Source organism: Hakea prostrata, chromosome 4, assembly GCF_041222555.1.
Source record: "Hakea prostrata isolate BN-2017 chromosome 4, UWA_Hpros_2, whole genome shotgun sequence".
NCBI classification, from domain to species: domain Eukaryota; kingdom Viridiplantae; phylum Streptophyta; class Magnoliopsida; order Proteales; family Proteaceae; genus Hakea; species Hakea prostrata.
Genome location: NC_142603.1, coordinates 16,219,372 through 16,245,802, shown reverse-complemented (window position 1 = coordinate 16,245,802; position 26,431 = coordinate 16,219,372). Strand labels below are relative to the sequence as shown.

The 26,431-nt window shown below is 37.5% G+C and overlaps 1 protein-coding gene across 1 annotated transcript; it reads right to left on the bottom strand.

Annotated features, from left to right (window-relative positions):
- Positions 1-9,134: 9,134 nt before the first annotated feature.
- Positions 9,135-25,791, bottom strand: LOC149018178 (GEM-like protein 1). The gene is made up of 4 exons (XM_089152494.1): positions 25,197-25,791; positions 24,987-25,088; positions 13,777-14,048; positions 9,135-10,523 (listed from the first exon to the last, which is right to left on the bottom strand). The coding sequence occupies exons 1-4, from the start codon at positions 25,528-25,530 to the stop codon at positions 10,335-10,337; spliced, it is 897 nt and encodes a 298-aa protein (XP_089008620.1). The 5' UTR covers positions 25,531-25,791; the 3' UTR covers positions 9,135-10,334.
- Positions 25,792-26,431: the final 640 nt, after the last annotated feature.

The window sequence follows — 26,431 nt, the reverse complement described above, 5'->3', positions numbered from 1 at the left end:
ATTATAGAAATATAGGATAATCTGCAATGAATCCACTCTGCTCTTTCAAATGAGTAGGAAAAGAGGACATGCTCAATATTGTTTCCAAAGGTTCACACATTGTACATATTCCATTCTCCGAGGAACTTATTTCTGATGGGATAAAATAGTTTGTTGTTGCTAGTCCATTAATGCAAACATGACAAAAGAATTGCAAAGGAAAAGATGTAATCTTTGGAAGGGTTTGGCATGAGCATATTTGTTTTTATACCTCCAATGAGACCACTTTTATTGAAGAAGTTGATGATGATTCCAAAGATGAAGAATCATTCACGTTTTTAGCATAAAGGATATGATAGTTGGATTTCGCATTCTAGTATTGTTCATGTCTTTATCTAGATTGAAGTCCGTTAATCTCGCCAAATGTTAAAATTTAATGTGATTCACACATCAAAACCCCCCGTTTCCCCACCATATAATAACAAAATGTAAATACTGCTTGAGATCACACATATAACACAAAAATAAAGAGAGAGTTTTGTAAAACAGTAAACATTTGGAAGATGGTTGGTTCTGCTGCCATCGTTTGGTAAACTAGTAGCATCAACCAATCCCACGGTTGGACATGGAAGGCCAGGAGATTCTTCTCCAACCATTTCCCATAAAGTTGATCAATTATAATAAGCTTTTAATCAATGATTTGTTCCAGTTAGTAGAAAATGTTTGCAATTTTTTGTCTGTTGGAGCTGTGGTTGCATCTAAACATTCTCATTGTCGGCAGCAAGTTTGTGGCAATGAAAACAAAGAAGCTCGTGTATTTCTCAGCATCTGAATTTACGACAAATGATATTTTGGGATAGAAAATGTCGGCCCATGTTGGGGCCAGTAGAAAATCTGGCTCTATTCTTGGATGATTGATGGGAGTGGTATTATTTTATGTATTTTGATGGAAATCACTTCTTGAGAACTCAAACATTATCAAAGAGGTCTGTCTTGGAACTCTCTGGTGTGTGAGACAGAATACGCACATTTCATTCTGTGCTTTCTGTGGGTCTCCTAAGCTAATCAAGAAGTCATTATCAGTTTGATAATCACACTATGAATTTTCATGCACAAAAAGTTAACATCTTTATTATATACCGATGTACTGGATTTACATTGCTTGAAAGTTGAAACCCAATATCATTTGGAAATTCTTTTATAATAGATTAAACAAATATCTGAGCATGGTACTATTTTGGTAAATATTTTAAACAGTTTTTATTTTCATTTTTAATGAATAGTGTATTTATTAGCTTTAATACCTGAACCTAGAGCTCCCAAGGCAGGAATTTTTTATTTTTTTATTTTTTTTTAACGGTAGAATCAAGGCAGAAACTCCAGAACTCAACAAAACATAGAATGAACCCACAAAAGGCTCTTCTGTCGACAGCCTCATTCTCAATTAAGTTGAATGGCTCACCGTACTAGTGGTTCTCGGGATCTCACAGGCTAATACAAGGATGTCTGTGAGCCCATGCATTTATTTTTTGTTGATTATGAAAGCCCTGTTCTGTCAAGCATATAAGGAAGACGTCTTAGCCCTCAAAGTAGTGTTGGAACTGTTCTTAGGTTTAACAGGCCAATAAATAAATTTTGAAAAAAGTCGTGCCTATTTTAGCAGGAACAACCAGAGGGATATCCCCCGAACCAAATCATCTCAATCCTTGGGGTATCAGAAAGCAACGGGGTGCAATATACCTAGGGACGAACTTGTTCCAAGGGGAAGCCAAGACAAAGAACCTAATGTTCATTTTAGACAAAATGACAAGAAAGCATGCAACATGGAAGGTTGCAAACCTTACCTTTGCAAGAAGAGAATTACGGACGCAAGTGGCACTCAAATCAATGGCAATATACCAAATACAATGTTTCATATTTCCAAAGGATATCTGCAAGAAAATAGACTATATCTAGTAGAAATTTTGGAATGATGACAACCCAACCAAAACAAGCAATTGAACCTCAAATCCTAGCCAAAGGAACCTGGGGGGGTAGGGTTCAAGAAGATGGAAGATTTCAATATGACTATATTGTTAAAGCAGGATTGGAGGCTCCTAGCCAAGAGTGCATATGGGTAAAAGTGTTGAAGGCCTAATATTTCAATAGAACAATCCCCTTTGATCCAACGGTGATGGTAATAAAGGGCTCTTGGATTTGGAAGAGCCTTACCAGCATTTTACAAAGACTCGTGAAGATGGTGATGAGAAAAGTAGGAGATGAAAAGGAAACATCTTTCTAGTTTGATTCGTGGGTCAACTCTAATGAAAATCATGTGATTCAACACCAGGATTTCTTGCTATGGACAAGGAAGGCAAATGTGGAGAGGTCATACATGTTTCAACAAGGAGTTATCTTGAAGCTCTTAGATATCCCAATTTTCTCATTGTTCAATCCCCTAACCCACCACTTTAAATGATGAACCTGACTCTTGGTCATTGCTGATCTCACCTAATGGTGAACTTTTTGTCAAATTGGCAGGCATGCAATCATAAAAGAAAAAATTCCCACTCTTTAGAATGAATCCTCGACGTGGTGGAATTCTTTTGGAAGCTACCCATACACCCAAAATTTAAAACTTTCTTTTGACGTCTTTTAAAATCACTTAAGTACCCCTTAGCTTAAACCCTATTTTTGTATTAAAATGAGAGTTACGAGTTTCATGGCAGGTAGGATGTATATGTAATAAATTTAAACTAAAAAAAGAATAAGGGCAAATTGGTAATAAAAGTGATAATTTGTCCTTAAATTGACCTTTTCTATAGTATAGAGAAAGCAAATACAAAGTCTCATATTTTTTGGACTAAAAATGACATAAACCAAACCTCAGGGGTCCAAATGAAATTTGCCAAAAAAAGAATAAGGGCAAATTGGTCATAGAAACGATAATTTGTCCTTAAATTGACTTTTTCTATAGCACAGGGGAGACATATGCACAGTTTCAATTTTTTTGGACTAAAAATGACATAAACCAAACCTAAGGGAGTCCATATGAAAATTACCTTATAATTTTTAAGTAAATCTTAAAGAGGATGTCCATATTGTTCTCATTAAAGTCAAATAACATAAATATTATTTTTAAACTTCTCATACCCAACCTTGTAGGTCCTATTGGAGGAATTGAGGAAAAAGGAAAGAGCATATATTTTGTTTTTGAAGTCGAAGAGTTTATATATATGGGGATATTACTAATATAGGTGCAGCTGGATGGGTGCAAACCCACGACCTCCCTGTGGGAAGGGTGGGCTTTTATCCACTCTACTATTCCACCATTGGCAGGAAATATCGTATTCCTTATTTGCCTTGCCTTGGTCATTCTAACACCACTGTCGGTGATTGTTATATATATATATATATATATATATATATATATATATATATATATATATATATATATATATATATATATATATATATATATATATATACTTTTTTTTATATGACGTTCATCTGGGCTAGTTGGCACGCACCACGATTACATCCTCAAGGGAGTTTTTATATAATTAATGACGCTGAATGGTGCGTACGCAAGACTTCCCTTAGGGAGGTTGGGCCTTTAACCGCTTTACTAACCCATCATTGGCGTTTTACAACTTCTTGTTAACCTTGTGAGGAAGGAACCAGCCTAATGAAAAGCTCCGGTTCCGCATCAAACCTGCTATTGTCTAACGCCTACTCAGATTTTTACAACCGGAAATCATAATCAATCAAAAAAATCTCCAAAAGCAACATTGATCATAGAAATTCATAACTATACTCACATAAGATGAATTGCTGATGAGCCATGAAGAAAGATCTCCTTGTTGCTATAGAATTAATGTGTTAATAATAAGACTGAGAAGCTGATTGATCTCCGCCTGGAAGGCCAAAGTATATCCTTCTCACATCTGAATATCCGTCATGGCGATGATTAACCTTCAGATTCCACAGAAACGATTAATAGAGTAGAAACACCGAAATATAGAGAATCAGTGAACACAAATTAGGGTTTGCAAGCTCGCTTTTGGAAGATTGAATGAACTACGATTGTGAATCGAAGAACAAAAGGGAACGATTAGGGTATTTAAATATTCAAGAATTTCTAGGTTCTTCTTCTGGTAAGTTATCTATGGGAGTGTTCTGTACTCCCTATCCTGTAAGATCATATATCTCGAGATTTTCTGGTAGGGGTGGTGGTTCTTGGCGAGGCGTAAGTAGAAGATGGGTGAAGGACTCACCTAAAGGGTATGAAAGAGTTTAAAAAAAGGTATTTATGTTATTTGATTTTAATGACGTAATATGAACATTTCACACATGAGTTAATAAAATATTAAATGAAATAATAGAAGTGTGCAACTTGTAATTTTGAAAGTGTGCAATCTATAATTTAAGATACTAAAATATGCACTCCAGAGTTTAAGCCCTACAAAAGCGTGCAATCTGTATTTTTTTCATTTTAAAATAATTACTTCTTGGATCCCAAACTTGATTGGAGTCCTTGTGAAGTATCTTCTTCCCCGAGTGAATCAAATTTTGTCAGAGACCTTCAAAATTAATTTTTGTTGAATTTTGTTGGGGACCTTCAAAATTAGCTTTTTTTTATTAGATCGAATTTCTTGGCCCATCAATGTTTCTCGCACATACCCCTGAATAGTATAACAATCTTCCAAGTACCATTTTTGGAAGCCATTAAACGTGGGAGTATACTCCTATGTAGACCCAGGATGGTCGATTTCCTCCTCTCTACCTAGCTCTGATGCCACTTGATACATGCATGGGTATTCCCACATGAATAGAAAAGAAAATAGATAGTAGAGAGAGAAAGAGAAAAAAAATAGAGACAAAGGATAATACAACTTGAAGCCTTACAGACGAAGCCTCTGTGAGGTGGCCAATCATCTCTTAAAATTTACATAAGAATTACATATCAATTTTCTCCTTCCCCTTCAAGTATATATTATTGTCTTAAATAGGAAAAACCAACCGAGTAGTTTCAATTTTCAACTACTCAAATCCCCTAAAACTTCTCACAAATGATCCACATTCTAAATAACTTCCTAAATAACTACCCAAAAAGTTTTCTAAATAATTATTCAAAAAATTAATATAATGTACGTACCATAAGTCCATAATACCTGTGTCATGAAGAAGCAAGGCGAGGGCTTGTCTCCATTATTAAGCAAATTAAAGTTGAATGGCCTTTTTTTTCTTTTCCCCCACATCAGTGTGGATGCCCAAAAGGGTTTCTTGTATTTATTTGGAAGCTAATTGCCTTTTTAATATGGCATGGAATAATATTATGGCAACTAAGACACGTAATAGCCAACTCATCAGCTGTTCAGAAATTCTTAATTTTAAGCATGGAACAACTTTTCGAATTTGGGCCATTTTGGTGAACAGCGAATAAAAACAAGCGATGAAAAAATACCGCCAAATAGACCGATATATCGGCAAAATCTTAATTTTTTGTGATACTTTGGTGGTTTCTGGTGATTTTTAGGTGATTTTTCTCGTGATTCTATAGTAAAATATTTAGGGTCAATGGACAATCTTACTAATTATGTCATAGTGATTCAATACTCAAAAAAACAATGTGTCAAATGTGGTTAGGGAGGAAAATCTACGTAGAATAATTTATGGAAATAATTCAAATTAGAAAGACATTTTGTAACAAAATTTTCAAGATTAATGAACAACCTTATCAATTATATCCTAGTGATTTAGGCTTCAAAATGCAAAATGTCAAATGTGATTAGGGAAGAATATATACATGAAAGCATTTATGGAAACAATTTAAATTATGAAGGGATTCCGTAATAGGATCTTCAAGGCCAACGGGTCATCTTTTTAATTATGTCCGAATGATTTAGGCCTCAGAAGGTAACATGTTACATGTGGCTAGGAAAGAATATTTACATGGAAGAATTTATAAAAAATAATTAATATTTACCAAATATTACCATCAAATTAGGGTAGACACAAAATTTAGGTCCAAAATACCCACAAATAGGGGTCGAAATCTGCCCAAACTAGGGCAAAATTGCGTCTAGCGAATCGACAAAATATACCGAAATTTCGTACCTTTATTTTAAGTGAGGATAAAATAATTATTTCCTAAGCAATAGTGTTTTTTTTTTTTTGGGTAAATAAGCAATAGTGTTGTCTATCCCTTCTTGGCTTCTTTATCATCATCTGTATTTGGTACAAGTTCAGACAATTTCAATGGGAAAAGAATTAGAAAACTAGAGACTGACTCAAGAAAAAATTAAGATATCTTTAAAAAAAGTGATGAGAAAATATTTGCATAGTTTTGGTCTCATATATAGTATGGCCTTCTTCTCAGCAAGGAATGCCATCTTGGTTTCAAGCACGACGGAATGAACGCTTTTCGATCAGTGGTTGTTAGAGCTTTGTCCTGTGATAGTGAACAAAGAACATAGTTTGGTATCCAAAAATAAAAAAAATAAAAAAATAACCATCTAATATGACCTCAAACAAAATTGATTGGAAGGTAAGAATTCATGTAGCCAACCCCATTTAGTTGCGACAATACTTAATTATATGTCGCCTGAGTCAACTTATTGTACTTTGACTACATCCTAAGGAGTGTAATTGTTTACATGTAATTTGAATATACGATGAAACTTTTCTTATGACGATATTATTTTCTCAAATTATTTTCCAGCATTTTTATGGCAATCATACATAATATAACCTTCCTCCTTTTCCCACTTTGATTGATAATTTGCATAAGGTTCCAGTTAAGCAAAAAATATTATAGGTTTCTTAAAAGCAGACGCGAACAGCTTATAATTCTTGAACCTAAAATGTGATTGTCATCTTCAACTCATCCATCCATGTTTCTGGACTCTTGCTAGAAAAAAGTTTCTGAAATTTAATTTCATACTAAAACTCAGGGGTGAAGTCAAGGTTCAATGGTTGTCTCATGTTGTCATGCCAGGGGCAGGCGATACTACTGATGCAATGACATGTCACCACATTTTGAGGGACTTTTGGAATGATGTTGATGAAAAATCAACCCCTAATTTCGAGAGTATTTGGGGTTATTTGGCCAAAATTTTGTAAGCCAATAAACACGTTGGAAACATTATTTTTGCCTAAAACATCACTTAAATTAATGTCCCTGATTTACACATGCCCGGCTGTTTGCGGCAAAACTAGAAGTTTGAAAAACTCGCAAATTTGTGTGAAATCCTAACACAAACAATGTAATAGCTAACAAGCAAGATGTACTTGTAGACGTCGAAGATCAGAACAAAATAGGATTAATGTGCAAGAAACAAGAGAGAGAAGCTCTAAAAAGGTTTAGAGAAGAGAGAGAAAATAACAAAAAATCAAGTGAAAGATTGGCCAGAATTCGATTGAAAATTTTCAGCCACATTGGCGACATTTGGCAACATATCCGTGACATATCAGCTACTTTTGGAATTTTCCATGTTGCACGTGGGTTTCGTGTTGGGTTCCATTGACATGCGATATTTCGCCAATACTTTTTGTACGATGTGGATATTGTACTTTTTTGTAATGCAATACTGAAATTGAATATTAAAAGAGTAAAAGAAAATTTAATAATATATTAATAGCTTATGTAACTCCTAGTACTTAACGTACCCAAATGGGAGGGCATGAAGCACCTGGAAAGATAGACTATACTGATGATGGCCTGTTATAGAGAACACATGGCATTGTGCCAAAAGATTGAAAAGAAAATCTCTTAATGAGAACATCTAAGATTGAGGCTGAGATTGATGCCACTTGTGTGGTTTAGACTGAAGGTGTCCTTTGTACAGATAACGCTTAGGTTTGGTTTAATATAGAAAAGAAAAAGGAAAATAAAAAGAAAATTGGAATGCATGATGCTATATGACTTTGATGTGAGAATGGATGTATGATGAACTGCCTGACTTACTTACATGGTTGTCTACATTGCTTATTGAACTGCAAAGCTCACCATTGTAAATGTTAATAGCTCTCAGATACATGATAGGAGCAAGGGTGCTGCCACTTGACAATGCCTTTAAAGTAAAAGATGGAAACTCTTTTTCCTTTTTGTTGCAACTGATGTTTGCTTAACTAGACTGTGGATGTATATATTTCCTTTGAGACTGTATGTACTTAACTAGATACCGTTGAAAACTCAAATATAAACATAACAAGACTTTGGACTGTACACGTATGTTTATGAGTCAAACTATCAAACAAGTTGTCTGTTTTCGTCCTTGAAAATATTTAGTTTAGCATTGTTTGTAGTCAATATAAACAGGTTGATAAAGAGAGGAACTGTCACGTGCTCCGGTTGAATGTCCATAATATAGGCCCTTCGAAGCCTATGAAAACTGGGGTCGTGACATGAACAGTCTACCTCCAACACTCTACTGTGGCAACATTGAAGCCACTTAACCTTGCTGCCAATCCATTAGTTGATGCGTGTACAAAACACATAGAAATTGATTACCATTTTGTGCGGGATCATGTTGCCGCCAGCAAGCTTCAAATTCGTTTTGTATTTACTCATAATCAATTGGTAGATATTCTCACCAAAGGTATGTGTGCTCCACGGTTTAAGACTCCAAGAGACAAGCTGACGCTGTGCAACCAACCATTTCTCTTGCAGGGTAATTTAACATAATCATCTTCAAATTTGAATTTTTAAAATTCAAACTCAAATCCACCATAACCAACCTTTTCCCCAACTATCCTTATCTCCAACAGATCAAGAGGAGATATGTAGGGAGCTGATTAATGAGATATGTTGCCGTCTCATAGGCTTCTGGCCAAAATGTTTGTGGAATTGAGGCTCGTGCAAGTAAAGAAAGATTTGTTTCAACTATATGTCTGCTTTCTTTTTGCCCTCCCATTTTGTTCAAATGTGTGTGGGCATGAATACTAATGGAAAATTCCCTTGGTTGGGAAAAATGTATCAAATGCTTGGTATTCTTGTGCACCATTAGATTGAAAAATTTTAACTCTTGCATAAAAAACGTTCACAATATGCAAATAGAACTCATGAAAAATACGAAATGCTTCAGATCGGCTTACAAGAGGATAAACACAAACAAACCTACTGAAACCATCTATACAGGAAATATAATAACGATACCCAGGAGTTGAGAGAAATGGACAAGGGCACCATATGTCAGAATGAATTAATTGAAAAGGAAATGATGAACTAGATGAATTTAATGCAAAAGGTAATTTATGTGATTTAGCAATACAAACTGAAGATAAAGTGGAGGTGGACAAAGGTAAAGATGTGAACCACAGAGTTGAAATCCAAGCATTTGATGGAAGGGTGCCCAAGCCTGAATTGTTAAGAAAGCATTTCCTATTTAATGATCCTTTTACCACTGCAATTCCATTAAAAAGGAACAGAAAACCTTGGTGCCCTTTAGATTTGGTCTCCCAACATCTCTAAAATGAAACCTGAACGTTCTAAGTAAAATATTGCATCATTATTCACCCTAAAAAAATATTGCATTTATTCGTCGTTTGTTTAATATCATGAATGAAGACACAAGGAAGCTTATAACCAAAAAAGCATAGGTCAAGAACCTTCTCATTTCGATCTCGTGGGAGATCTGGACTGAATGGTAATGGACAAGGCAGGTTAGATTAATGGAAATAACTATAGCCAGCCCTTTTACCACCAAAAAGAAAAACTATAGCCACCCCCGAATATGAGGGGCTCTGTGATATGAAGAGCAGATATGAGCAGGTACGATAAACTCCATTGAAGAAGGAAAATCCCAGATTTCATATCATGATAATTTAACAGAAAAAAATGTTGGAGAAATCTCCCAAGGCCACCATAGACCTCCAATGGCCCCAGGTTTTCTAATACCTTCAGCAGATATCTTGGCAGAGGACATTGATGGAGGCCACACTGTCCCTATCTTATCCTGCAGTATCTGATTTGAGCTCCTTCTTTCTCCCTGATTCAAGGAATGTTCCAATTCCATTGGATGAATGAAATGCTTCCATGAGACCATGGCTAATCTAGCTCCACCTGCAGTATTCATGTTTCTAAAAATTGTTTATACTCAAATACAGAATACCAAAGAACTTCATCACTTATTCCCTTGCAAAACAGTACTATGATCAATCACCTGTAAGCTGGATGCATGACAAGGATTCTATTTTATACCCAAATTGTATCAAAGAAAGAAACTACAGATGTAACCAGACTGTGTTACTAAAAACAAAGCACCATACATCAGTTTCTTTTCCCTCCATATATGTTGAGCTTTAAGCCCCCAAAACATCAACATATAGTAAACTCAACAGCATGTGATGCATATCCCCGAAGTACATTGCTGTCACACAGACTGTAAGTTGCAACCCTGCATGGTGTCTTGTAAGTTGACAACAGCACCATCATAGTTTACAAAGCCCATGAACCAAAACTCATGGTTGTCAACTGATATAATTTGGATGTATTTCTCAGCTCGGTTGACCTTGCTCGCTGAAGGATTAATTGCTTTAAGCTGATGCAAAGGGATGACTATCTATTTAACAGGGAGACAAATGGTAGGACTGTCAGTGTCTGTAGGAAACATTTGTATGTATAAATCAAAATATGCAAGGAAGAAGCAAAGAAAATTAATGTGCATAAACTGCAATAAAATAAAGATACTGTTCTCCATTGCTGTATCGCATATCCTTCCCATCCCCACACCTGCCTCAAAGCAGATGGTAAGTGGAATAGAAACTACAGCGTTGCAGTGTTAGTTCCGGGTAGAGGGGCTGTGTGATAGGTTGCATGAACTATCACCAGTGTAATAGATGCAGCACAACCTTGGACTGACCCAAATCAGGGCGACCCAGATCAAGAACTTGGCTCAAATATGCATTTTAATGGTAGATATTTGGGATTTTGGTATTGAACCCTTTCGAATGATTATATGACCAGATTTTATATTTCATAGGATATGTAGGATTAGTAAGTCTAGAATTGTTAGACAGTCATAATATAATTGTTTTTATAGAAACCAAAATTGTCAAGACACTTAGTATAATTGTTTTTTTTTTAATTTTTATATTACCATTTATATTATTATTGAGAATGGAATAGGATGAATTGCACTAATGTACCAAGCCATCAGTAGGTTGCAAGATTAGCGGGCAAGTCAGCCTTCTGATGTACACCAAGCATTGAAGGATGACCCTTGAGCCTCAAAGGCTGATGTGAGCTTCTCCAGTCAGAAACTATGGCAGTAAATACTGAATAGGCACTCTCCTGTTGTCCAGTGGAAGATACCAGAAGTAATGGTAAATTAATAACTCTTGGTTGAATCAATGGGGCCCAGAAGATCTTATCAACTATGAGGCCCAACAATAGTCTTCTATAAAGCAGGCAAATATACAAGTGTGTCAATGGACTTAAATTAAACCCACAACATAGGTCAAAGATGAACCAATTTTCAAGCCAACTTGAGGACATGTGCCATCAGAGAATTTGATCTTAAAACCCTGAGGATGCTCTGTTTTAGATTGTTTTCTGATCTGAATTGATATTCAACTTTGACAGGAATCCATCCATCAACTCACTTTGGGGTATCAAAGAAGCATCCTAAAGGGGCACTCAAATAGGGTGATCAGATACCCAGATATGGTTCAACTCAAATTCTCATAAAAATCGCCATTTTTGGTTTTAAGTTTGATGTGTGTTAGATTAATTTGAATCGCGCCATCCAGTACGGAACTGCGTTTGGGGGTAATATAGGAAATTAGGAATAACCAAGAGTGCCACTCAACCCAGGTTCTGTGTTGATCTAACTATCAGATATTCAGTTTCTATTTAAAATCTCCCTAGTTTCAACTATGTGGATTTACGATTTGAAGTTTAGTTAATTAATCTGCATCCCACCATTGGATTTGATCCATCTTTTGATCAAAGGTTAAGCAATCAAGGAGTAAAACTCAGTCAGAGTTTTGGGGGTCCCACCTACTGATATGATTTAATTTCAGTTCTTCCATTTGCTAGAAAATCTGTTTCAGATATAAAATTTTCTTCTCTCTATCTGACAGTTATTTTTCTCTCATTACTGAAGGTATCTATCCTTTTTATTTTTGGTTGTTAATATGGCTTATAGAAAATTGGATCCTAGAGTTTGACTTTCATCTGAGAAGGTTGGCTTTTCTGTTGATTTGAGTGATTTGACTGTGTTGTTGAGATCGGGTTGTAAGAATGGGTTTAATTGTTGAGGCAGCCTCAATTGGATTGAGGACCAATAGGCAATATCTGTAAATGAACAACCTCAAATTGGGTAGAAAATAGAAAAATCTTGAAAACTTGATTTGGCTGTGATAGAGCAGAAATGAAGCACCTCAAAATAAGATTTTGGAAGGTTGTTTCGGGTTGATGGTTTAGCGGTGAGCCGGTGAGTCAGGGATGATGAAAAGAGATCATTTTGAAACAATTCTGATGGTTAAAAACTCGTATCTTGAAGGTAGTACTCGATGAGAATTCAGGACAGATTCTAGGGGATAGATTCAAAGGATTAGTGGAGTTGCAGGTTTGGCTCAAGAAGGTGGATCTATGGGTTCTTGGGGCTTCAAGAACATAAATTAAGGGGAAAGAAGGGTATTGGCAAATCTAGCTCTCATTGCCTATTGGAATCCTTTAATGGTGGCAACTTGCAGCAATGGATGAAACTCCAGAGTCAGATATCGGCTTGGATGTTACTCATCATAGCTCCAACCAGCAAGTTGAATATCTTACACCAAGGAGAGAATGCAACCTGGATGTTACTCACCAACCTTCACCTAAATTTCAAACCCGGAAATTCTCATACAGAGAATAAGGCAGCAGCCAATTTTTCAGAAGAAAATTCTGATAGTCAAGTCTGTCTATTCCCATTGATGGTGATAAAAGGGGCTTAACCGCCAACAAGCACAGTCGTATTCCTTATTGGAATGAATTTATCTGAATTAAAGAGGGAAAACATGTCCCCTCAGAAGTAATGCTGGTCCTGATACTAACTAAAGATATAACAAGACTGATGTGACCTAACTCAAAATTGGATGAGAAATTGAAACAAAAGAGCTAATAGAACCATCTTGAAACATGGTCCAATCTAAATAAATAAAAGGACTCAAAATAGACCAAGTATAGAACTTCTATACTACTACCTACTAGTGCCACTACTGATACTAATACTTAGGCAGCTTGCTTTTTGGCTTCTTGTAGATGTATTTCTTTAGATCTGCATCAGACTGACTCAGACAGATCTGCATCTTAAGTTGATGGTTGGGTGTATGAGCCTCATTATTGTCAAAAAATGGGCCCAAATATACTGGTCTAATGGCGGGAAAGTGTTGGTTCTTCTCAGATTGGTATATAATGCACACATGGAGATATTAAGGCATTTCATGAATGAAAATTTTGCTCAAAAGTTCCCAGCATGAAGACTTGTTCTATATGAGACCATTTTTGTAAACAAAATTGATCCATAAAGTCTTGGAACTTGATGACATTTAAAGCAACAGCAATAACCCAACTTCATCCTAACTTAATGGAGTTGGTTTGATGACATTCAGAGCCATTTTTAATATTGGTGCAGCAGAGAACCATTCCTGAGGACAAGTTACTTCCTTAATGGTTCTTTGCTACACCAAGCTAAAACCCAGTTTAGGCGTAAGGTTGAGTCATGGTTGGAAGTAAAAAAAACTTGTATCAAATATGAATTGTAATTCCTTATTTCCTACAAACCCATTAAGCTTATTATGAAAAACTATATTCTTTCAAACACAACTTACTTTATAATAGCTCCAGTCAGTTTGGTCTCCAACTTTGTACGAAAGAGGGTTGTCACTACAAAATGCAAGCTTTTGCGTGGAGACATACAAAACCCCCATAACTGGACCAGCCGATGTGGATAAGTAGCACGCATAGGAGTTTTTTAGTTGCTCCTCTGGAACAGTATCAAAGGTCTGTCTGAATATTCTCTCATAACCACCTTCTGCTATTACTTTCGTTCCGTGAGCAAGCCTTCCCATGGCTGCATCTGCTACACTAGGTGCTGTTTTCACTGATTGAAAAAATAGAAGTTCATCAATATAAATATATTCTTTCAGGAACCCTGTCTAGAAACGACAAGTTAAGATATTGAAGAAAAAAGAGAACTTGAGAACTTAACAAATGCTTTATTTAGAAAATTAGATTGTCAAAAGAAGTTGGAGAACACACACACACATGTAGGATAAATTTCTCAGTAAAATAATGAACATAGTTTGAAAACAAGGTACTGAAAAATTAAGAATATTTTTCTTGCTTGACTGAAGGACATTTTTACATCTGCCCTCAATCAAGAAAAGCACAACTGCTCTTTATCTGCATATGAAGACTTTTCTATCAAGTAATTGCTAATACCTCTTATCCCTAGGGCAACACTAGAGAAACCCTAAGGACAGTTGTACCTTGGTTTTACATTGCTGCCCTCAAATTGGTGCATAAGCATCACACTTTCCCAACTTGTATATGGATTAAAAACCTTACCACCAAGAATTTCAGTAAACACAACCAACTGATCACCATATTGAACAGTGTATCAGAGAACTTGAACATGTGTTATTTATAAAGGGTGGTCAATCTCCACATGCTTCACCCAATCATGTTGAACTGGATTAAGAGCAATGCTAATATCTGATTTACTATCACAATAAAGCATGACAGGAGGTTGGACACTCTGAAGCCATGCCAACTCACAAATAACATGAGTCATAGCATGAAATTCTGCTTCAGAGCTTGATCTAGCAACTAAATTGAGTTTTTTAAGACACCAAGTAACAAGATTCCCACCATTATTAAGTGTAGTACCCTAAAGTTGACCTCCTATCATCGGGTGAACTAGCCCAATGTGTAAACTTCAACACGCACATCGTCATGAGAAAGAAGCGAGCCCCTTTCCTACAGCAGACTTTATTGCAAGACGCAAAAACATTTTCTCCAAATGAGTTGAATACTGATCGTGCATGTACTAAGTAACTAAACTTACCTCATAGGCGATGTAAAGACATGTATGAAACAGTTAAATCAACCAACCTACCTGTTAGTTTGAGAAAGAATAAGGTGAAGAATGAGGGAGAAGAGAAGATGGAAGCCACGATTTAGTTGTGGAGGCTTAGATTGAACTTGTGAGCACTCCTCAAAATAACTTCACTATATATAGGCTAATTTACAAGTCTATTCTATATAGGAAAGCATCAACCAATTTCGATTGGTATAAAACTCTTAATTACTGCTCTTTTTCCTATCGAGAGTTAGTGCCTTGCACTAACTCTCGATGGATCTGTCCTTTCCCAAATTGCCCTTTCCTAACACTCCCCCTCAAGCTGGAGCATATATATTACTCATGCCCAGCTTGTTACAAATATAGGTAACTCTTGTATTCCCTAGAGCTTTGGTGAACAAATCTGCGAGTTGTTCTCCAGTCCTCACATGCTTGGGGGATATTATGCCTTGTAGTAACTTCACACGAACAAAGTGGCAATCAACTTCAATATGCTTGGTACGTTCATGAAAAAATGGATTTGATGCTATATGAACCGCAGCTTGATTATCACACCATAACTTCATTGGTGTGTCATCAATAATTCCTAATTCCTGGAGTAATTGTTTTATCCATACCATCTCACATGTTACCTGTGCCATAGCACGATAATCAAATTATGCACTTGATCTTACTACCATAGTTTGTTTCTTACTTTTCCATGATACAAGATTTCCTCCAACGAATGTGCAGTAGCCTGTAGTCGATCTTCTATCAATAGGTGATCCAGCCCAATCAGCATCAGAGAATCCTTCAACATTTCTATGCCCATGATTAGTGTAAAGAAGTCCACGTCCTGGTGCTTTCTTAAGATACCTCAGAATTCGTATAACTGCATCCCAATGTGATGTTCGTGGGGCAAACAAAAATTGACCCACAACACTGACTGGAAAGGCAATGTTGGGTCTAGTCACAGTCAGATAATTCAGCTTTCCAACAAGCCTTCTGTACTTCTCTGGATCATCAAGAATGGTTCCATCTTCCGGCATTAACTTTAAGTTACATTCCATGGGAGCGTCTATGGGTTTTGATCCCAACATTCCTGTTTCAGAAAGCAAATCTAGTACATACTTCCGTTGAGATAAGAAGATGCCCTTTGTTGATTGGGCAACTTCAACTCCTAGAAAATACTTTAACTTGCCCAAGTCTTTGGTCTGAAATTTCTCTTGTAAATAGGTCTTTAACCTATCAATTCCTGAAGTGTCATTTCCTGTAATGACAATATCATCAACATAAACTACAAGAAAGATTTTTCCTGCATCAGAGTTTTTAAAGAATACAGAGTGATCACTTTCACAACGAGTCATCCCAAATTCTATTACAATGATAGTGAATCGTCCAAACCATGCTCGAGGTGACTGCTTGAGACCATATAATGATTTGAGGAGGCGACAAACCTTATTCTTCTCCCCCTGAGCAACAAACCCAGATGGTTGCTCCATATACACTTCCTCATGCAGATCTCCATTAAGGAAGGCATTCTTCACATCCAACTAAAACAAGGGCCACTGGTCGGTAGCGGCAAGAGAGATTAAAATGCGGATGGAAGTAAGCTTGGCAACAGGCGAAAAAGTATCAACATAATCTACGCCATAAACTTGAGCATAGCCTTTGGCAACGAGACGAGCTTTCAGACGAGCTAAAGAAACCATCAGGATTAACTTTCCTAGTGAATATCCACCTACAACCAATAGCTTTCTTTCCTGAGGGTAAAGGCACAAGATTCCAAGTCTGATTGTCCTCTAAGGGTTGTAATTCTTCGTTCATTGCACTGACCCACCTAGGATTAGACAAGGCTTCAAGAACATTCTTACGAATAGGATAAGTCTCTATAGTAGATAGAGCAGTAGAGAACCCAGGTGATAAAGTAGAATATGAAATAAAGTTAGAGATGGGATACTGAACATAAGAACGAGTACCCTTCCGAAGAGCAATGGGAATATCAAGGTCAAATTTGGCAGGAACGTCCGCAGGATCAACAAATGAAGTCGGCGCAGAGGTAGAGACCGTAGGTGCAGAGGGGGGAGCCAGTGGTTTTGGACGGCGCATGTATACTTTGGCGATGTCTGGCAGAGGTGGAGGTGAAGGAACAGTACCCTGTGGAAACACACTTTGAAAAATACATAGATCATCATTTAGGTCAGTTAAACTATGAGATTCAGTAGAAAAAGGAGTGGACTCAAAAAATGACACATCTGCAGTAACAAAATATCTTCGTAAGTCAGAAGAATAACAACGACATCCCTTTTTAGTGCGAGAGTACCCTAAAAAAATACACTTAAGTGCACGAGGATCAAGTTTAGAGATCCCTGGGCGATGATTACGAATGTAACATACACAACCAAATACGCGAGGAGGCAAAGTAAATAAGGGAGATGAAGGAAATAAGAGAGAATGAGGAATGCCACCTTTTAAGACAGATGAAGGCATCTAGTTAATAAGATAACAAGCAGTTAAAACTGCATCACCCCAAAAGGATTTAGGAACCTTCATCTCAAATAAGAGAACGGGTGACATCCAATAAGTGTCTACTTTTTCTTTCTGCAACCCCATTTTGTTGAGGAGTATTGACACAGGAGGATTGGTGAAGAATCCCATTAGAAGCCATAAATTTACAAAAAGGATCAGAGTAATATAAGCCATAAATTTACAAAAAGGATCAGAGAAATATTCTTTGGCATTATCACTACGAAAAGTACGAATAGGAACACCAAATTGAGTACGAATTTCAATAACAAAATTGCAAAATATGTCAAATAATTTTGAACGATTTTTCATTAAATAAAGCCAAGTGACTATTGAAAAGTCATCCACAAATGTAACAAAGTATCTGTAACCTGAAGTAGAACTAACAGGACAGGGTCCCACACATCAGAATGAACTAGAGAGAAAAGGTGATCTGATCCGTTATTTATACGAGGAGGAAAACTCACACGATGAAGTTTTCCAAATTGACAAGACTCACAGTCCAACTTAAAAGAGAATGAAAACTTTTATCTACCAATTTTAGGTTTTCCAAAGAGGGATGCCCCAATCGACAATGTATTTGATGGGGGATGGAAATACTAAAACAAGAAGTAGAGGATATCTCCTCGAATAGATACAACCCCCCAGACATACGGCCTCTACCAAGCATCTTCTTCGTTGTAAGATCCTGAAATAAACAATATCCAAGAAAGAATTTCACCAAACAGTTATTAGTGGAGGTAAATTTATGAACAGATATAATAAGTTAAATGGCAAATTAGGTACGTAAAGAACTGAGGGTAGGGTAATGGATGGAGTGAGTTGAACTGTACCCACTCCTTTAACATTGATATGAGAGCCATCAGCAAGTGTAACCAAAGAGGATGATGGAACAAAAGAGGAAAATATACCTGTAGCCCCGATCATATGATCAGAAGCTCCTGAATCAATGATCCATGGGCGAGATGTGGTTGAAAGGCAAACAGTAGCATTACCTGTCTGAATAAGGGTGGTAGCGGCTGATTATGGTTGAGTGACCTGAAACTGAGTGAAACGAATATAATCTGCCTCAGTCATCTTTACAGTCTTACCCTCAGGATGAACGTTAGTAGTTGGAGATGCTGATTCAGAGGTGATGATTGCATTTGCCATGTGTGGGGACTTCCCATGAAGCTTCCAATAATATCGTTGAATATGTCTTGGACGACCACAATGATGACAAGTCTAAACTTGTCCTGTACTATGTCAGTAGAGTTGTGTGAACCTGAATATTTTCCAATATTATTTCCTCGAGTTCGTCCTATATTCTGTCCACCAAGGGCCTGTCCTCCAGAAGTGCATCGAGAAACTGTTGCCAAAGCTGAATTTTCTGTAGCGTTATTGGTACTCTCCCTTGCAACATGAAGAACTCTTGAAAATGTGTCAGCTAACATGTGTACATGATCACTACCAAGAATCTGTGCTCTAACTGCCTCAAACTCCTTTCTAAGACCTCCCAAGAAACCCATAACAGCTAATTGCTCTCTTTGATTTTGCATAGTTTTGATATCAGAGGAGATAGGTAGAATAGAGTTTAGTTCTTCATACATTCTTTTAAAATCTGCAAAATATTGGGTAATATCTCTACCTTTCCTAATCTACTCGATAAAATTCCTGGGACAATTCGTAGATTCTAGCCAGATTATTCTGACCAGAATACAATACATTCAAATACTCCCATAATTCCTTCACAGTTTGTAAGTGAGTAACCAAATCTATAATATTATCGGCCAAGGAATTAAACATCTGCCCAAGTATTCGTGCATCAACAATTGCCCAAGTATCATCATCTTTAGGTACAGTCTTAGTCAAATGATCTATTTGTCCCCGTCCAGTAAGAACAATTTTAACTATAGCCCTCCATTGGTGGAAATTTGATACACCCTCCAATTTCTTCTCAGTTAACCGATGAGAGGATGAAGAAATAATTCCAGTCATGGTATTTTTACTTGAAGTTTCTCCCATATCCAAACACAATTAATATCAAATCCCATAAATCAGAATCAGAAATCAGAATAAATTCTAGAATCAGAATTATTCCCAGAATCAGACTAATCTCATAACCATAAATAAACCAACTTGGACCACTTAAACCAACCAAACCAGAAAACAAGTTAAAACCAATTCTCTCTCTCTCTCTCTCTCTCTGATCTAAAACAGCATCGGAAACGAAAAATCACAGCACCAACGACTGCTCCGGCGGCTGCTTCTTCTCCTAAGAATGGTTATTCTCTCAACTCTAAACAGATCGAGAGTGAGGAGGACTACAGACACTCTTCCTCAGCCCCAAATCACAAAACGAAAAATATCTCAATCAATCGCAGTTTATTAGTACCTGAAAAATGCAGATCTGACACCAAGCTGGGCATTCTCTTGCACCGATCTTCAATAAAATCACCAAAGTAATGGCAGCATAAGAAGCTGCATCAATCTTCAAATAAAAATCACCAACAAGTGCAATGTAAGATGTTGGATCCCTTTAATTTCTGGAAACGACTCTCACACCAGGTACGAGTTCTTTCCCTTCTATAGAATCAACTGTTTGTACTAGTAATTCTTAGAATCGAAAGGAATAAGAGGACCTACAGCTCTGATACCATGTTAGTTTGAGAAAGAATAAGGTGAAGAATGCGGGAGAAGAGAAGATGGAAGCCACGATTTAGTTGTGGAGGCTTAGATTGAACTTGTGAGCACTCCTCAAAATAAGTTCACTATATATAGGCTAATTTACAAGTCTATTCTATATAGGAAAGCATCAACCAATTTCGATTGGTATAAAACTCTTAATTACCGCCTCTTTTTCCTATCGAGAGTTAGTGCAAGGCACTAACTCTCGATGGACCTGTCCTTTCACAAACTGCCCTTTCCTAACACTACCAATCTTCGAATCTGCCCTTGTCAACTGGTTCTCCTTTATTCTCAAGATATGCATTAGATTCAAGGGGTGTATGTGCAAGCTTACCCTAGCATTCTTAAATAATAGATCAAAAGTACATTTTCATTAAGGAAAATTTGATGAACAGGCAACCTTGATACCAAGAAAATAACATAGATAATCTCATAATCCCCAGTTTGTTAATCTCAAACTCTTCCAAATTATAGGGACACTTCCAGTGAAAACAATGTTTCAAGATGACAACGAGAACAGTAATGTGATTATTTGATTGCTTGATAAATAATATGTGATCAGTGTTACTCTGGTAAGCTGTTTATACACAAGATATACCGTAACCTTATGAAAATGGCCAAACCAAGCCCCATTGATTGCTTCAACCCTACAGTGCCCATTTCAGCTCGCATACCCTTTCTTTAATTGTCTTTGTTATAGAATCCAGGAGGAATTTCCATATACAACTCCTACTCAAGTTCACTATGCAGGAATGTATGCTTGGCATCAAGTTGTTGTAGTCGCCTTCCCAAGTTAACAACTTGAAAGAATAACTGATATTGAACAAGAAGAATAGAGTCAAGGAAAATAGAAGAAGTGAAGGGACACTATCCTTAGTTCCTTACTAGACACAGAAGAAAGAGAACCATCAGCTGATGCAGATCTACCCCCTATGAAAATAAGGCAAGGGTTGGTGATGCAGATCTGAAGACATACATCTGCAAGAAGAAGCCTATGAAGAACCCTTGGAGATGCTGCTGTCCAGCAGTATAGTAATTGTAGTAGTAGTAGAAGCTTCCATACTTGGCTAATTTTCAGCAATTAAGCCTAGGTCAATTGAGGTCCTTGATTTCTTTGGATGAATGATCATCGTCTAATTGGTTCAATTAGTTATTTACTTAACTTCTGGTCCAATTTAAGCTTAGGACAGAAGAGTCTTTTCCTAATCATTTTATTAGCTTTTAGCCTTTTCCACGAACCCCAAGAGGGTAGTTGAGTTGGCAATGGAGATTTGCCTAAGGAAGTATGTGGTCTTAAGTTTGACTCTTCATACCCTTAGGGCCACGAGGGGTGTGTTCAGTGCTCTTCACTGCCTTTGATGAAACTCGAATGGTTCTCATTCAATCCCAATATAAACTGGTCCATGTGAGGGTATACCCTCGCAGGCCTAGGGAAGATGATGGCCTGGATATCTGCCATTAGCTGCTCCCCCCACCCACCCCCACCCCCAAAAAGGAGGGGAAAAAAGGAAAAGAAAAGAAAATACTCCTTGTAAAGGAGGACGTTGTTTCTATTTAAATAGATTTTTCATTCCTTGTCCAAGTATTGTAATCAAACTAAACATATATATACAGATGCCCCATTGAGGAGAATAAACACAACTCAAATAATTCGAATTTTGCTTGCGAGTTTTTACCATCTTCTCCTTGAGAACTATTGATCTGTGTTTCAGAGACGGATCCGCTTCCTTGGTGTCTCAAATTCCAAGAAGCCTGGGATCCTTGGTACTTAAAAGTCCAAGATGAATTTAGGGATATGGTGATTAAAGTCCAGATAACCTCGTCTGGCTGAAAATGCATTCTTCCCTTCCAGTCATCAACTCCTTCATCATAGAACAAGATCTATAGCAAAGTTAGTTGCCCAGACCAAGCTCATTCCTAACCCTTTATTTCCCTTTTCTGTTTTCCTGAACCCAGGATAAACTCATCAAGTAACCCTTATTCAGGGAGAAAAAGAAAAGAAAAGAAAGAAAAAAACCCAAGTTTTCTGCTATTCCTCCATCAGTTTGACCCCAAACTTTATACACAGCATCCCTCGATATACTTGACCTTCAATCCCAGTCGCAGCCCATTCCCTGTGTTACAAACCCTCTAAATCCAGCATTCTTTTTAAAATTTTGAGTTCCTCTGAACCCTAAATCAAGAACCTCAGTTCTCAAAAATCCATCCATTAGGTTTCCATCAAACTAAAGGGAACATCCCCATACTATTCCCCCAGGTTCTATTCTCATTGTAGCCTCATCCAACCACAAGATCTCCTGATCCGCACATCATCTTCCATTAGCCTGTTATCTCCCTAAGACTGCCCTTTGGTGATTTATTCCCCTAACACTGGATTGGTCCCAGGCTTCATACACCAACTCACTTCCCTTACCCAATCACACTCCTAAAATTTCAAGCCCAACTAACCGTCCAAGATCCCATTTGAAATCCTCCATTTTTAAGCCCCACACAAACTTAACCATTTCAAGAAACCCTGCTTCCTCCCGTTTGAGCTAGACCTTGATTACTGGCCCTCACCTCTAGTGAGGCAACATCAGTTGGGTTGAGATGTAGCCTCAACTAAATGAGGGCCAATTAACCAGGACATTGATCAGAACAGCTTCAAAGCCAAACTGTAATAGGTTTCCATCAATTTGGTTAAAGCCCTATCCATAGGTTTTTGCAATGTGGTTCAAATGGGTTAGGTTTTATGACTTCTATGGTTAGTAATGGAGATGGTAATATTGGATGAGATTAACTGGTTTCAAATGGGATGGTTTAGGTGAAGTTTCCTAGGGAAAATAGGGATTTCTCAATATGGGATCAAAATGTGGTAATAAGGGTAATCCTTAAAATGTAACTGAAGGGGCTAAAAAGTGTTAGAACCAATGAAACAGGGATCAAGTGTACAGCTTATTGGCTAGGTCAGGCTCCCCAAATTTGGAAGAATCTGGACGGTTAGAGTATAAGTTATACAGTTTCTCAGTTTTGTAGGTCAAGATTAGGGTTTCAAAACAAAATTTGGATATCCCCGTTTTGCTAGTCAAAATGAGCTAGGAGCCTGGGATTTGGATCTAAGGTAGGGGGTATGTAAGGGCTGTTGTTTATGAAGCTTGGTTCATTCTTGATGGAGGTTAGGGGGATATGAAGGTTCTTGATTCTGGAGGTAACTAAAGGATCGAATGGCAGTGGGGGTGTCAAAATAGAAATTCATGGTGATAGAACAGGGGAGGATGGGTGTAGTTCTCAAGATTACCTTGTTGGGGGGGGGGGGAGCCTTGTAGATGCTTGTCGAGGAGACGGAATGGATTTTTAAATGCTGTCTGTTTAGCCACAGCAGGATCTGACTTGATCTCACCAAGAATCAATCCTTGGAGGTACTTTTACCAAGATTGACACTCACCAGCAGTAGAGCAGCAAAGAGACACACAGTAAAACAGCAAAGGTTACAGAAAAAATCAGTCTGTATCTCTTCTTCCCTCAGGGAGGTGCATAAATAGGCTTCTCATCAGCCTTACAACTCTTAATAGAAATAGATTGAACTCCCAAACAAAACAAAACTTGAAAACCTATGAGACCTAGGCTCCTCTTGACTTGTGACTTGGACAGTTAAAAACTGAAGAAAAAAATGAGAAAAATACGAGTCTGCCCAAGCTTAAGTACGTAGAATTTACAAAATTAGACTAATTAGACGAAAATATAAACTATTCCCATACTAGCCTAGACAGTAGACACTCACCTTTTAGGCCAATGGGACGATGACAATACCAACCTGTGGGATAAAGACCCAACACCCAGATCTATCAATCCTAGGTTGATTCCAAAGGGAAAAAGTCCAATTTGGTGCTCGTTCTGCATCAATGTTTACAAATAAGCTTGTCATCCAGTACACTAGTAACTATGATCATAATGTTTCAATATTCGGCAAGCATACTACTGAGCTAAAATCAAACTATAAAAATATCCATTGCAAAGACTACTCGACTTTCATTCCCCCCCCCCCCCCCAAAGCTCTCTATTTCTAGTCTTTCCACAGTAAAGCTTCTGTCTGGCAGTGTGGAACACATAGCCCAGTATCATCCAACAAAAAAAAATCCACATAATTAGTCATGTACCTTTGCTTCATGGAATCGCAAATTTAGGTTTTCCATTTAAAGTAAAATTAGACATTCAAGGAACTAGTCATGTTGACCATATCAACATAAATTCTTGTCCTTTTCTCAACAACAACTTTTCAAATTAGATCGACCATATCCTTTCAGATTCAAATCAGTTAACAACCTATACTTATGGCAACAGCAATATATTATAAAATAAATAGCACAATTCAATTGAGATGAGTACGCAAGAAAATTCAAAAATCCCAAAGAGAGAGAGAGAGAGAGGTACAGAAGGATAAACAAAAAATCTTCAGATAATCTGTCTGAATGAAATGAAATGGTGGAAACTCACTTAGGATGTTCCCTTACCAATATCCGATTAGAAAACTACATATAGATTGAAGGCAATAAAACTGTGAAGATAGAGAGATCTAATAGTTAGAATATTTACAAAAATTTACAACTTCCTCTGTATTTCCATGTCAGAAAATTCAAGTCCATTTCTTCGAGCTACACAGATGCTGCAAAAGGAACCATCTCCTAATGACACCAGCACTCACAGACACCAAGATCTGCTTGATCAATTTACACTCAAAAAACATATCTGATATAGAACACATCACAGGTACAGCGGAAAAGGCACCAACAAAATAGAGGAACTTACAGTGTTGCCACATGTTTCCAGCCAGATCCTCCGCCTTCTTCGTGGTTTCTCCCACCTTCTTTCCCCATCTCCCAAGCACATTGCGGAAATCTTCCATCTTCTCTGATCAGAACATGAACGTAATTAAAGAAAATAGTAAAAACTCTACAAGGACAGCATTAAACAGGTTCAAATCTAAAGAAATATCGAAAAGAAACGAGTGGTGCTCACCCTTGAAGGACGACGAAGAAGACGGTGTAGGGGAAGAAGAGACAGAAGGATTAGATTCAGTAGGCTTTGAGAGAGTTGCAGAAGGTGTTTCCCTTGTCAATTTGGAGCTCGAATTCACCAGGTTTTGCGGTTTATTCGTCGAAACATCGGCTTGCGATTGAGTTCCCATCACAAAGGTGCCCGAATTCCCCTGATTAGTAGCAACAACGGGAGGAGGTGGAGAAGCAACATCTTTCGGATCGAGTTTCGGATACGGAGCGTAATCCGACGAGTGCTTGCCTTCCCCATCCGAATTCTTCGTGTTGGTCTGATCTCCTTGTTGCTGGTGATCCATCTCTCTGCTCGAGTTTCGGATCTCGGAAAGATCAGTGACCACACTCTTTAACTCTCCTACTGATCTCACTATTGTCTATCTCTGTCGCCTTCTCTGTAACATTCTTTTCTTCCACTTTACTTCTCCATGAAGAATGAATCTTGTGAGTAGAAGCAAGGAATGGAAGAGGAAAAGAAAAGGTAATAAGGGTTCTGTTGTCCAAGGATTGAACACACTTCGCTGTCTGTGCGTACTGTGTTTTTAACGCTTCACTCTCTCACTCTCGTTTGTCCTAACGAGTAACGGGCGTCATTTGCGGTGGCATATCGAAGCGGGAAAAGATTCCAAATAAATGTGTACGGTAGCAACGGTCCTCCAACGCCTCGCCGTCTGTCAATTCAAACCGCATACGGTTCAACCGGTCGTAGATGTACCAACCTCCTTCGGCTGACAATATACTCAATTCACCATCGTAGGGTAGTTCGTTTGGTACGAAGAGGTCATGGGTTCAACCCTTCTTAATTGTATATATAATATTCTTATTTCACATATAAAAAAAGCACCATTGTACAGAAAAAAAAATATAATCCATATATAATCCATAACTCCATGGATCACGTTGAGTAATATTTGAAATATCTTGCGATAAGATACTTTATGATACCAATCGATACATATCTATATTGAATACAACCGATACAATGCATCTCAATCTTTACTCGATCTAGGACGATACATCTCTTAAAATCACTTGACTGATACGATACTCAATACAACAACAACAATAACAACAATAAGCCTTGTTCCAACTAAATGGGGTCGGCTATATGGATTCTTGCCCTCCAATCAATTCTGTTCGAGGCCATGCTAGATACAAGGCCTAAGCTATACATATCCTTTCTCACCACTTCTCCTAAGGTTA

Coding starts and splice junctions, on each gene's coding strand:
- LOC149018178 (XM_089152494.1), bottom strand. CDS start 25,530: ATGGATCACCAGCAACAAGGAGATCAGACCAACACGAAGAATTCGGAT. Junction 25,089..25,196: donor TTCTTCGTCGTCCTTCAAGG/GTGAGCACCACT, acceptor TGTTCTGATCAG/AGAAGATGGAAGATTTCCGC. Junction 10,524..13,776: donor CTGACTGGAGCTATTATAAA/GTAAGTTGTGTT, acceptor CCTGTTAAATAG/ATAGTCATCCCTTTGCATCA.